General features: G+C 35.6%; 1 protein-coding gene across 3 annotated transcripts in view; it reads left to right on the top strand.

Annotated features, from left to right (window-relative positions):
• LOC149078981 (cell adhesion molecule Dscam1-like) overlaps positions 1-13,556 on the top strand; it is a 265,953-nt gene that overhangs the window by 87,191 nt on the left and 165,206 nt on the right. For all 3 annotated transcript variants that reach the window (XM_089241228.1, XM_089241230.1, XM_089241229.1), the window contains exon 3: positions 13,241-13,402. In XM_089241228.1, coding sequence (XP_089097354.1) covers positions 13,241-13,402 — 162 coding nt within the window. The remainder of the gene's footprint in view (positions 1-13,240; positions 13,403-13,556) is intronic.

The following is a 13,556-nucleotide window of genomic DNA, read 5'->3' as shown; positions in this document are numbered from 1 at the left end:
AATACCATTATAGCGAAAAAAAATCTCATTTTAACGAAAAATTTTTAATTCCCCAGATAATTTTAAATACGAACAATATAAAAATCTGAAATTCCTTTATAACGAAATTTTGTTGTAACGAAGTGATTTCTCTGGTCTCTTGGAACTCGTTATAACGGGATTCGACTGCACATTCATAGCTTACTTGTTTGGTTGCAATGATTATTTATACATTAAATTTTTCAGTGCCACTTTATGGAAATATGAAACACCTATCATGTCAAATTTTTGGTAGGTCGTTTCAGTTCTAACTATGCTCTAGAAATCAAATATTACTTTTTTCAAATACTAATTAGTTAGCATGCAGCGAATTCATCGACTTGGTTACTTCAAAGTAAATTTCAAGTACGTTGAGTAGTATAAATGCAGGGATATTTATTCATTTTGATACGAAGAAAGCCATAATTTGTTTACATTTGGTGGTGTAATACACAAAAGCCTATTGCAGTAAACACCTTTACCAGAGTGAAACGTCTATTTTAATAATATTAATCAACCTATTATGTTTTATGGAAGCAAATAACATAATTTAAAAAAATGTTAGTGCCAACTGTGGCACCAACAACTTACATTTGGAAAGTATATCGACAGCAGTATCAACTTGGTGGTGCACTATGTTGATGTTCTGCTTTCCGAGGCAACGATTATCCATATTACAGATTTTTTCTAAGAATTTTGTTTTAGTCTACAGTGTCCTTATAGCGATATTTCAAGTTCCAAAAATAAAATAAAAAACCGCTCATTCAAATTATAATGGATTTGAGTTCCAATTTATTTAAGTACGATCTACACCTCACCACGTAAAATTTCACGAGCTCCCTCTCGAGAATTTTGGTAATTAGTATCAAAAGCCAATTGATGAAATGAATAGACGAGAATAATGTATTGTCGAATAATCAGGATGGGTGAAAGAAAGGGAAGTCATGTATAACTAACCTCCTTTGCTTCTATGATCACGTCACTAAGGCTTTGGGAGAAGGCGAAATGTAGATGTTTTTACCTTGATTTACATAAGGCATTCGATCTGGTCAAATATGGTGAACTTGAAACGGTTGAAACGTTTACACGAGATTGTGATTGGATGCATCTTGCTGAATTTGATAGAATCGTGGTTAAGGGATAGGTTGCAACGGGTTGTGGTGAACGGGAATTCTCTGATTCCACAGGCGTCACAAGTGGGGTTACTCGAAGAAGTGTACTTAGCCCCATTCTTTTTTCACTTTTCATCGATAAACTCCATAAGGGTATCGATGGGATTATCAACAAATTCTCAGATGACGTAAAACTAATGGGGTAATCGGGAATCAAAGTGATAGGTTGCTCCAGACAAAGTTAAACAGGATTGGAGCAAGGGGAAATGAATGGAGTATGACGTTTAGCCTTAAAAAAAGCATGATTGCTCATTTTGAATCGAACAAGTTACGTTCCTCTTACGAGTTGAATGATGCCCCTATTCCGGATGAAACTAGGGTCACCGATTAGGGAATTATCATTGACGATCGGCTTAGGTTTTCTGAACATTTTTCAGCGGTGGTCAAAAAATCGAATAGAATGTTCGGTTTCATTTTCAAAAAGATTCTCTCTCTTTTCGCGTTCTCTCAAAGTCATTCTTCCGCTTTTCTGAGGCTTAGATCGTCATCGACTGGAGTATGCTGTAAGGTTTTAGAGACAATACATACAGAGGAACATAGACTTTGTTGAAGGGGGAAGGGATGCACTCCTACGCGTGTCCTTGTTGGCACACGGGGTTTGAGTTATGAAGGGAGACCTTTTTTTTGAAGATGTTTACATTGGAAGAACGCATGTGTCAGTGGGGTCTGATCGAAATTTTCAACGAGATGACAAGATGGATCATGAATAATGATTTGGTAAACATAAAGAAGTTATATAGTTTCATACTTCGAAATCCCAACAACCAACAACGTATGCAAGAGGTGTTACAGGGTTTAAAAATTAGCGGTGCCTACTTTAAACTATCGTTGGAACTGAAAAGGTTAAACGAATTAAAACGTATGCTAAACATAACGATTTTAAAACAGCTTTATAACTCTCAGAGAATTTTTTTTTATTAATGATGGGCATGGAAAACTTTTTTTTTTTGATTGTGTGACAATTTAATGTACTTCCCAAAAATATTTTTCATGAAAGCTAGACGAATCCACCAAAAATTTACTGGCCCAGACGGGCATGTTACTTAAAACAATACATTCTCGAATCAGTATTTTTTTTATTCCATGCATTTGAGTGAAAACAATATTTCTCCCATATCAGACGAGTGAGCTAGTTAGTCAGTCCTAACTCAGCTTATACTTCGCATACACTGACTACTATCAAATGGTGACTTGCCATTCTCCACTAATCATAAGAAAGTTTTAACAGCTGGTTGATGACTTATAGTCCGTGTATGATCTCATTCAGCGCATATAAGTTCTAAAAAAAAACGTTTGTTATTCTGTTGCGGGGTGGTCTAGCACACTCGTGCGGCATGCGAGAGGAGGGTGGTTTGATTATCCATGGAGGCAGTTGTATTTTTTATCCAAAATCCATCTTCACCTCAATCAGCCTTTAAATCCAAAGTCAATCGGCCGTTTTGCCGATTGGCATAGTTTTTTTATATTTATTTATACAAATACAAATACAAATACAACGCCACAACAGGCAAAATGCCCAACGAGGTGGCTGATAAAAAGATGCCCATAAAAATATGGATGTCATATGTTTCAAAAATACAGCAACCCCATTAAAAATGCAATTAACACAAATTATAAACAATATATACACATGATAAAATATTATACAATGCCCATAAAGAATACTTATGGTTGTCTTATTCTAAGAATGGATTTTCCATTTTTTTTATACGTCATGATTTTAGATTTACGAGATTGCTAGTGTACCAAGATGATGATTCCTATACAATTTATTAGTTTTTTGCCTTCGTCTAAGGCGGCCATGTGTCGTTGTTTTTAATAAAACTTTGCGTATACACCTATCCTTCGAGAACGCCTCGATATCTAATCAACATGGAAAGCTGTGTGTATCCGCTCTTTATACACAAATGTCAAAGCACATTCCCTCCAAATCTCCTGAACTGGAAGTGTGAAACGAGAGAACATAGAACATTTATGTTAAATGTTGTAGATCTGCTATGCGCTGTGCCAAAAATTTTTTAAAGAGAGACTCAAGTCACTCAAACTTCTGCGTCTACAAGTTAAAAATCTCATTTTCACTTATCAGAGAATAATGTGCTATAAAGATAATGGCTATTTATTATTTTTTTCGCTGTGAATACACCTGATAGCTATTCTTTTAAGGAATTCACCAGCTGACTTATTTTCCCACTGAACACAATTTAATGCAATGATTTTAATGCATTTTTTTATTTCTGTGAAATATTTTGTTTTATCTTGATATTTCATATAAAAAAAACGTAAAAAAAAAGCTTGAGCTTTCGTGAAAGAAGATAAACTAGAATTCCTTCCAACCCTGAACCAAAGGTTCAAAATAACTGGATATGAGCAATTCAGGTAAGAAAATTCTAAAAATGATCACACGGATCACTGACTCACGAGAAAAGGATCGTCGTGCTTTTCAACCATAAAGACGTGTCCCGTAAACCTAGGATCTATCGGGATTACATCTATGGATACTTATTTCCACTAAGGGATACTGCTTCATACCAAAAGAAGAATATATAAGAAAAAAAGTAAAATATAGAAGAAGAAAATAAATATTCGTTCGTCGATGCACCGAAACAGAAACAATTCATAGATGTCTTATTTATCGGTGTATCTTCAAGCCCTCCTATAGAAATTATGACAGCATTTCATAAAAGTGCTATCCATCTTTCTTATTATATTTTAATTGTAACACGTAAGAACACAATCACATGCAATACAAGAAAATACAAAAGGAAGACAATAAAACTAATGCAAAAATATGTACCTAATTCATGAATGATAAATGTGGTAATGTGTATGTTGAGAGTTCCATCCTTCTTGTAATTCGTGGTAAAAAGGAATAAAAGAATAAATGAAACTATTGCTAAAATGTAATAATCGTTTTATACTATTTCTTTAACTGGAAATATTTATACATTAGTCTGGAAATATACTTTCTCTGGTGCATCGATTCATTTAAATGTCGCAATTCAACTTTATTGCCTTTAATACCATCACTTTGAACAGACATTTAAATCAGCGAAATCTGTGATACTGTAGTTTGTATATTGCACCTCAAAAGTACAGATAATGTGTATTTGTAAAAATAAACTACGAATACGTCAAAAATAGTTTTAACACAGTTATAGAGTAAATTATAATAGGTCTTTGCAATAATTTAGACATCAAGAACCAAATTCCAATTCAAGTTATATAACAAAAAAAGAAAAAAAAAAACCCGTTTTCTCAAAAGTAGAGGCAAATGTATAGAACAGCTTGCACATGGACAGCAAGTATCGACATAGTGTAAGAGGGACTAAAGTAATCTACTCTTTAGTCTCCTATAAGATCCAGCCAAAGCCGGCCGAGAGATGATTCTTTTTTCTTTTTTTAACACTACAAATATCTGAAGCACCACCCAAGATATCAGTCTAGGGGTCCCTAGTACTACCAAACCACACATGCACCTTGTCTGCATTCCTCTGCAGAACTTCGAAAGGATTGGTACATGTCGAAATCTGCATGTACGTATAGTGATCCTGCCGTGAAGTTTGTTTATGTGTAATACTTGCTATGTTTAGTGCTAGACCTCCCCCCCCCCCCAGACGAAAAGAAAATATTGCAATTACGTGGCACAGTTCCAGTGCACTTAAGCGGCCCGGAAACATTTCCATAACACTTACGCAGCCCGTACACATTTCCTGAGAACTTGAAAGATCCGTGAAACATTTAGAGATCACTAAAGTAGCTCTGTGGGAGACTTACCAATAGGGAGAATATTAGTTCAGGTGCCCAATAACTATCGAAAGGGGGTTTTTTTTCCGTTTTTGGCGCACCGAATAAGATGTCATTAAGAATATTTCATATTTTAATAAAGGGGGGTTGATGGCGTAAGCATCATCCAAATACCCCTCCCCCTTGTCATCCAAAGTCAGCAAATCGGAAACCCCCTCCCCCATCGATGCTGCCGTAATACTTTTGAGTGTGTGTGTGTGTGTGTGCGCGTGTGTGCGTGCGTGTGTGTGTGCGCGTGACCCTCTCTCAAATAAAACTTACAATTCTTCGATTGAAATAAGCACCCCGTTTTTGATTGACGTGTCGAGTTAAAAAGACGATAAGATATGAATGGTAGTTGTTTTAAAAGCACCAATACTATTTAAATTATCAAGTCCGCCCTAAAATTTTAACAGATGTTATCTGTGTGTTGTAAAACAACGTTAGTAAAACTCGCAAATTGTAGCAGTCCTGTGATTCTAATCGAAGAGAATATAAACCAGAAGCACACACACAAACCGGTTCCAATTTATATTTTTGTTTATAAGAATCACATTAATCACACTTCAAAGACGGCTACGCTTTGCGCATTTTAGTAAAGTTGTTTTACAAAAATAACAACTGCTAAAATTTCGAAGAAAACTTGATAATTCCATTACTATAAATGCTTATAAAATATTAACAGATGTCATACTTTTTTTTCCATGCGGTCCATAATCGAATAATTATAACAGTTCAATTTGATAAGTGGCAATCACGATTTCAAAAACTAGGAAATAAGGAGAGTGATTCTTGGATTTACATTAAATAAATTTTGTGTTCGGAATCAGAATAAATATCAATTTATTAATTGCGATGCTTTCTCATAAAAGTTCGCGAAAGCACATTTATGGTACTTGATGGAATATGATTTTTCTATAAATTATTTTTAGTAAATTTTATGTGGAATTTTAATACATTATACGATATATATATATATATATATATATATATGCATGCTAAGTGGCTCAGTTACCCTTTGAATGGCAGACATTTTTCTAAAATCCAAAAACAAAGTATACAAACAAGTGCGCTCACTGAAAACAGCACCCAAGTTTGTTTTTGATGCGTCTGGTTTGTATGGAATTTTCAGTTTCAGCATCAAACATTCACATCATTGCAAAATACTAAGTTTTCGTCACTGATGAAAAATATTTAACAGTTCTTTTTGCCGATCGCGTAGAGTCGATACTCCAACTGTGTCTCCGCCAGGTGGTTCCACTGCTGCAATCTGGATACTAAGAGTTCAACTTTATTCTTTGGCAGTTCTAAATCCCTAATCAGGTCATGAAGTTCACATTGTGTGATTCGATGTGCGTTACAAGGGGCACTTGAAAGCTGAAATATTGAAACTGCATCACTGGTGCTTATACTTTCTAACACAAGAAATTCTCTCACTTCCATATCATCCACCATATCAATGTCTGTCAGAATGTTAGTGGGGGATTAGGAACTGTCAACCCCGGTAGCACACACCCATATATAACCACGTAGAGATTTCGATACCATTCGATATAGAAATAGAATACATTTGTCGACGTTGTTCGACATAGAGTAAAATTCGGATTACTTAAAAATGGACTAATTTTCGTACAAGGAAAATTAGTCCCTTGTCCCTATATTATGAAATTAGTCCCTATATTCTCCTCCGAAACGAAAAGCTAAAAAATGAGAGTAAAAATATTTTAGAGAAAAAATATGATATTTGGCGTTTATTGAGTGAATACATTTTTATTATATCGTTCTATATAGAACGCGTAAAAATTTCTGACCGCCTTTCCGACTTTTCGACGTCGGACCGGTATCGGCACGACATCCCACCGATATCGTTGTGCAACTGGGGAATCCTTCTCCATGGCGAATGACCGATGTCATCACAAGGGTATGTAATCTTTCTTCATAATAATTCATTTCTTCAAATATGACACTATGCAAAAAAAAGCAATCGTCGTTATGATTTGTTGGTTAATGCCAAGCGGCGGGCACACCAAAATGCATGGGAACTTTTTCCCCAAGCATTTAGGGTGGGTGAACAAGTCGTGCAACAAACGCGGGGAGCCCATGATTTATCCTGGTCGCCAACGTGGCACTCAAAGCACAGTACATGTGTCATTTTCACTGCAAAAATCAATGGCTGCTTCCTGAAACCACAAACCACAAGTCAGTGCATATACAGCAAAAGTTGTCCGGCAAAAACTGAAAAATTGTTGAACAATGTTATAATCAAAGCTCTTGATCAGTGAATATGCCTCCGAATAGGCGCACAGGGCTCCGAGTTTGTATGTCCCAACCATGGGCTCAAAAGGGCAACCACGAAGAGACACGTGGCCCCACATCCCGCAGTAGGGCTCCTGGGCTGAGATCTTTGATAGGAAATAGGTCAGACTCTCCACGGGCCCCTCTGTTATAAATTTGTAGTGTGGAAAAAATAGAATGTCACACACACATATCTGATGAGAATCATCTCTGGCACCCGGACGAAGCCCTGGCAGACCTACTCCCTACTCCCTTGTGGTTGCCACGCTGGGGCATCAGTTGAAAAGAGGATTTTACGATTAGATCTCTGGCACAATGATTTATGACAATAAATATGTGAATTAAGAGATGACGTCTAAACATTCTTTCATTTTGCCCTGGGACGAAATGCTGTTGGGACGACAGTAGGACACATCTTTTTTTGGATAAATATTCCGAAATTTGAGTTTTATAGAACAGCCTCATTATCATCGAGGGTGCCACGGAACAGCCTCAAAACTATCAAGGGCTCCGCGAGAAACTTCACGTTGGAAAACCCCTGTTCTACAACGATATTTTTTCAAGTCTTGTTTGGAAACGTCCTATACTCTAAACTTAAACTGCTATCTTTCGGTATAACCACAACCCCTATACAGCGATAATTTTTTTTTTGGTACGCAGAGTACCGTCATATCGAGTTTTCACACTGTAAACCACTTTAAAACAACTCATTTCTTTTGCATTGTGCACTTATGGCCATCGCTCCTGAACATCAAGCAACTAACATATGATTGAAAATTTTATTCCATTGTCATGCTATGGATAAAAAATTATTCACACTAAATCTGTATGTTGTTATTTGAATGTGACGCCAGGAACTCTTCCATCCGTCACAGTTAATCGCATGCACTACATCAGCTTCGAAATGGCTAGTGATTACTCGAGGTCAACGCAGAAATGCATATGAATAGTGATAGAACAAGTGATTAAATGACGGATCTATAAATCGTTTGCCCTTATGAAACGATAATCGACAGAAAACTAGATGGTGAGAACTATTAGCATAGCTCCGTTCAATGCAAATGAAGGGAGGAAAGCACTTCGAAAATTGTATATACGTAAAGGATAATATTTCATTGTCATGCGAATGTACAGCTTATGCGAATTATTCAACGGATGGATTATCAGAAGTAGCGATGAAGTGGGGAAAATCGGATTTTAACGAATGAATTTCGTTGTACTACTTCCCACCCTCTTTTCCTAAATGTCAGCAGTTGCCATTAATCTAAAGCAAGTTGAGATTGGCGCCGAAATCTCGGCGCCACATTCCTTTCATTCCCGAAACGACTGTGAAGAAGAAGAAGAAGAAGGAAGAAGACGAGAGAAAAGACTGGGTCACGAGAGAAACAAAATGAATGAAATGATCACTCCAGAATCACAAGCTGTCTATCTATCTTTCAATTTTTTTTTTCATTCTTCTCTCTTTTATGCCATTTTCCATTTTTTATCTTGTTTTTATTTCAAATGAGACCTCGAGATAAAAAGTCTTCAAAAAAATATATTTCCTAATTTGGAAATTCTCTCACTGAGTTCTCTTCGGAACCGAATTGAATCATATCGCAACTCAATTTATCGATATAAATTTGAATTATTGAGAAATAACTTTGTTGTTTTTTTTTGTGTGTTTCGTTGAGGGGAGAATTGAATTCTTTTCAAACATATACAATTCGGGATTCCTTTCATGAAGCTATTTTTCGGGAATAGAAATAAATGTGCGTTGTGTCATTTCCGTAAGAAGCTTATTTTCCCCGAGATGTTTGTGAATCCTTAGAATATTAGATTATTTTTTTGTTGAAAACAAGAGCGAATTCAAGAATTATTCGTTAGATAATGAACGCGCTAGCTGTCTTAATCAACTCGTATGGAAACTGAAATTTTAATTACAAGGGCTTTTGTGATAATAATGAAGTGTATTCAAATGAGTTTGGTAGAGATTGAAATTTTTCTCACAATTCGAAATCATCTGCATTAAAGATATGAAGTCTTGTCATATAAATATATATTTTTCATTCTTCGTTAAATTTAACAATCTAACTGTAGAACGTCTTGCAAAAAGCAATCAGTTATTTGTTACAAAGTAGCATGCATTTTTTTTTTTTTTTTTTTGTGTATCGTATGCAGGATGAAAACTTGAGTCCGCTTTACTTCAAATAAATCGTGAAACATTTCTTATCGAAACATACGCTATATGAGGTTTATTCAAAAAGTACCCGACCATAAGTTTTCGTGCGTAAAACAATGAAGCTAGTGAAGCGTGGTTATGTGCACGTAAGAAATTCTAGTGCGTATTCTGGAATTTTTTCTGCCTACAGAAGCTGCCAGTCGCATGCAGACCACCGATAAGTGTGAGCACCGTTGCATTTGCGGGTTTTGAGGAAAGGCAAAACAACTTGCACTACGTTTCTGCATTAATCGTGATGGAACTGTCAATGTGACACAGAACCTCTGGTAGTACTCCTTGACGAAGGGTGTTCCGGGTGGTACGTATTTTAGCATTTCATGTGTGATCTCCAAGCAGAGTTGCTTCTGCTCGATCGTTCACAGAAGAATCTCTGGTGGTGATGTTTTGCATCGAGGATCTTGCATCGCCATAGTCAATGACGATCTCATTTAATGTTGAGGGCCTACCAGAGCGTGTTTAATTCTCCGCTGATGTGCTGCCATCTTTGAAGCAATTGTACCACTTAATTATCTGTTTGGTGCCCGCTGTTTCATCTCCGAAGGCCTGTTGAATCTTGCGAATCTTTTCCACTAGTGAATCACCATGCTTCACACAAAATTTAATGCAGTAACGTTGTTTAAGTTTTTCTGTTATTTTGTTGAAAGCCGAAAACTCGGCAATGCTTAAATTCTTTCACTACTTTTTTCTACCTGCAGAAGTCTTCCCGTCAGTCGCCATCAGACAGCTGACTGGCAGCTTCTGTAGGTAGAAAAAAAATTCAAGAATGCGCTCTAGGATTGTCTGCATACATGCACCAAACCAAGCTTCCCTAGCTTCATTGGTTTACGCCAGAAATATTATAGTCCTGTACTTTGAACAGGCGACGTATAGCCATAAGTCAGTGGACAGTGTGTAGTTTAGACATTCTTTTTAGAATCTCTAAGAAAATGGTACTTCACCACACTGGCCAAATCGTTCAACTGCAATTTACTGTCATTAACGAGTTGGGAATGAAGGCGCCATCTATCGGCGGTCACCTCAAGCTCACTGGGGGAAAATATATTTATCTATATTTTCCCCCGGTTAGAACTTGGGGACGGACGGCAACCTTCATGGTAGAAGACGAGCACCTTATCACCATGCCGCTCGGCCGTCTAGACAAGTACAGCACAAATCGTTTAATATTTTCGGGTGTGTGAACCATGGTACTTGAACTCTCCAGTGGGGATTCGATGACGACTACTTTAATTGGACCGAAGAAAAATAAAATCAAAAGATTAAAAAAAAAAATGTTTTTAATCAAATCCTGCATTACACACAAAGCTGTAAATAATTTGTAACTTGCTTTGTGAATTGCCAAGCACATATGCATTTTCATGGAAAAAAAAAACCCGTACATATTTATGAAGGTCGAAATATTTCGTATAGAAAATGTTGTTTGCTTACATGTGGAGTTTCAACCAATTTTTATGAAACACACAGAAAATTTGACACTATAAATAAAATAAAGATGTGGCTAAAATTGAATTTTTTTAGAAATTTGTTATGGACAAATGTGACAATCATTGAATGAGAAATGGGTATTTCAAGTAAATTATTTTAAATTTAACATAATTTGGTTGCCAGGTATGTAGGGCAACTTATATAAAAATTATATTTAAAAACGTGCCGAGAAAATTCAGAATAGTGTGGGTGATATAGTGCACTGTAATTTCAGTTATTTAATAAAAATATCTGGAAGATAAGGGATTAAAAAACAACTTTTATTTTTCAATAATTTCTGTTAATTCATTATTTCGAAAATAATTCCCCGCCCCCGAAGAAGTAATGAGCGAAGATACGTTTTGGATGCTATATATGCGAAATGCTTAGCAAGTATGTATGATTTTTTTTTCAGTAAGGGCAATAAATGTACCAAGGTACAAAATTCATTTCTTCGATTTGTCCCCATGTCTTCTTACTTTCAAATATGGAGCTGTTGCGCATTTCTTCCGAGCCTGACAAAACAAATTTCTCATATCAAAGCGCAATATTGGCTAAGATATTTGAAATCGAACATCTTTGAAAATGCTGGAAAGAACAGCATATAAACAAATCATATTCCTTAACCACTTTACGATAAAGGGCGTAATATCGCGCCCAAACGCCAGTGGAATAAATTCAAACACGTCTATCTGTTTCTTTCCTCTCTCATTAACACCACGGAACTTTATTGCAACCCTATGGAAACAAAAGTAATTCTTTCCATCTGCGTGATGAGGAGGTAAAAAGCTTCTATTTTAAGGATAAATAGGTTCTACTATACACATGTACATAAAAAGGGGAAATAAACAGGCAAATAAAAGGACATGAGGGTGAAAAGGGAACTGTGCTTCATACCTACTATCTCTTACCTGTAAGATAGATAAGATAGATAAGATAGATAGAGTATATGTAGTAATATACTGTTTTCTTACTTTTCCACTTTATTTGACCCTTCCTTTTTCTAACATGTCATTACGTTAGAACAAGGTTATCAAAATTTGTTTTGCATTTAGTGCTGATTCGTCAAACAGAGATCATCCGAATTTCTTGGCAATAACTTGTGAGTGAAGCGGTCGATTATTTGCTGTTCAAATATTCGACCAAATATTTGTTTTCTTCCTCATTTTTACTTGTTTTGAATTCAAATATCTCGGCTAATATTTTACTTATAAACCTAGTTGGGGATTTTTTTCATGGTAACTTACAAAGAGCTGATGATTGATTGCTATTGAAGAATCTAGTTATAGATATGCACGGAATTCATATTATCGCGGGGTTTTTTTTTTTTTAATCTAGTTTACTCTGTTATTTAGTGTACTCCTCCCTTCCTATTAGGGAAAATAGTTGGAGCCTTCCTGAATCCTTAATGCATAGAGATAACTAACACGTATAGCAAAAACGGTTCCGCTGGGAACACATTATTCAAGATAATTATTTTGTTCTCCATTCTTTCCTAACTGCCAATAACATGTGTTTCCCTCACCCGATAAAATGCATGAAAACAGTGCTAATAGGTCCTCACGAGAAACAATCTGTTAATCGAGTAAAGCTATTTCCCATTGCTGTTCATGGGTGTAGTTGTGATGACACAGTTAAACATAATAAACATACATTTTCATACGAGTGTAAATAAAATGATATAAAGAAGATGAATATGAACTATTGGAATAATACTTAAAAAAAGTACGTACATATTCTTATTAAACAAATGATAATCATTTGTTTATTAAAATCGTCGTCAATGACTATAGGTGAAAATATAGCATCTATATAGAATAAAGCCTTAGGCAGGCTTATAATTATTGATTAGAAATCCTTATACAGTCACCTTAGGTGAAATGGACGACTTCAGTGACGTCACGAGCTTCGCGCTGAGGCTTTCTGTTATGGAATGGCTCTACACGATCAGGTATTGTTTGAATGACATCACTCTAGGATCGCGGGTTTTTAAATTCATTTTTGGCCTCCACTTGGCGTTCAAAATATTACAATTTATATATTTTTTTAGTGATCCAGAAAAATTCTGTAGGATTATTTTACTCATATTTAAATGAGTACAATTTAATTTAATTTTAACGGTAATTTTTTCGAACCTTTTTAAAAGACGTCACCTTGGGACCCTTTCCTTGTATACAGGTTGAATATTATATTTTATGTCTGAAAACAATTATACTCAAAATATTATGACATGTGTACATATAGCATTTAAAATGCATGTGCCTACATGATATATTTTTGTTCATTTCAGTTCTAAAACAAAAGTACGAAATTCGTGTTTATGATGAGTTTGTTATACGAGACAATACAGCTGTGATGAAATGCAACATACCGAGTTTCGTACGGGACTTCATAACTGTTGATGCTTGGTTTCGTGACGACGGACTAGTCATACAATCTGATGGAACACAAGGTATATCAATGGGTCTCATATAAACTTGAACTATTTTACTCATTTTATATTTGTTTATGTAAAAAACGGATTTTTTTTTTCATTTAAAATTACTTCAAAATCATATATAACGACATCGTTGAATATCCATAATTGTTTTATCATTATTTTTTAT

Source organism: Pholcus phalangioides, unplaced genomic scaffold, assembly GCF_987345545.1.
Source record: "Pholcus phalangioides strain wild (caught in Gottingen) unplaced genomic scaffold, Ppha-v1.0 ptg000013l_1, whole genome shotgun sequence".
Classification (NCBI taxonomy): domain Eukaryota; kingdom Metazoa; phylum Arthropoda; class Arachnida; order Araneae; family Pholcidae; genus Pholcus; species Pholcus phalangioides.
This window is presented reverse-complemented; position numbering and strand designations above follow the sequence as displayed.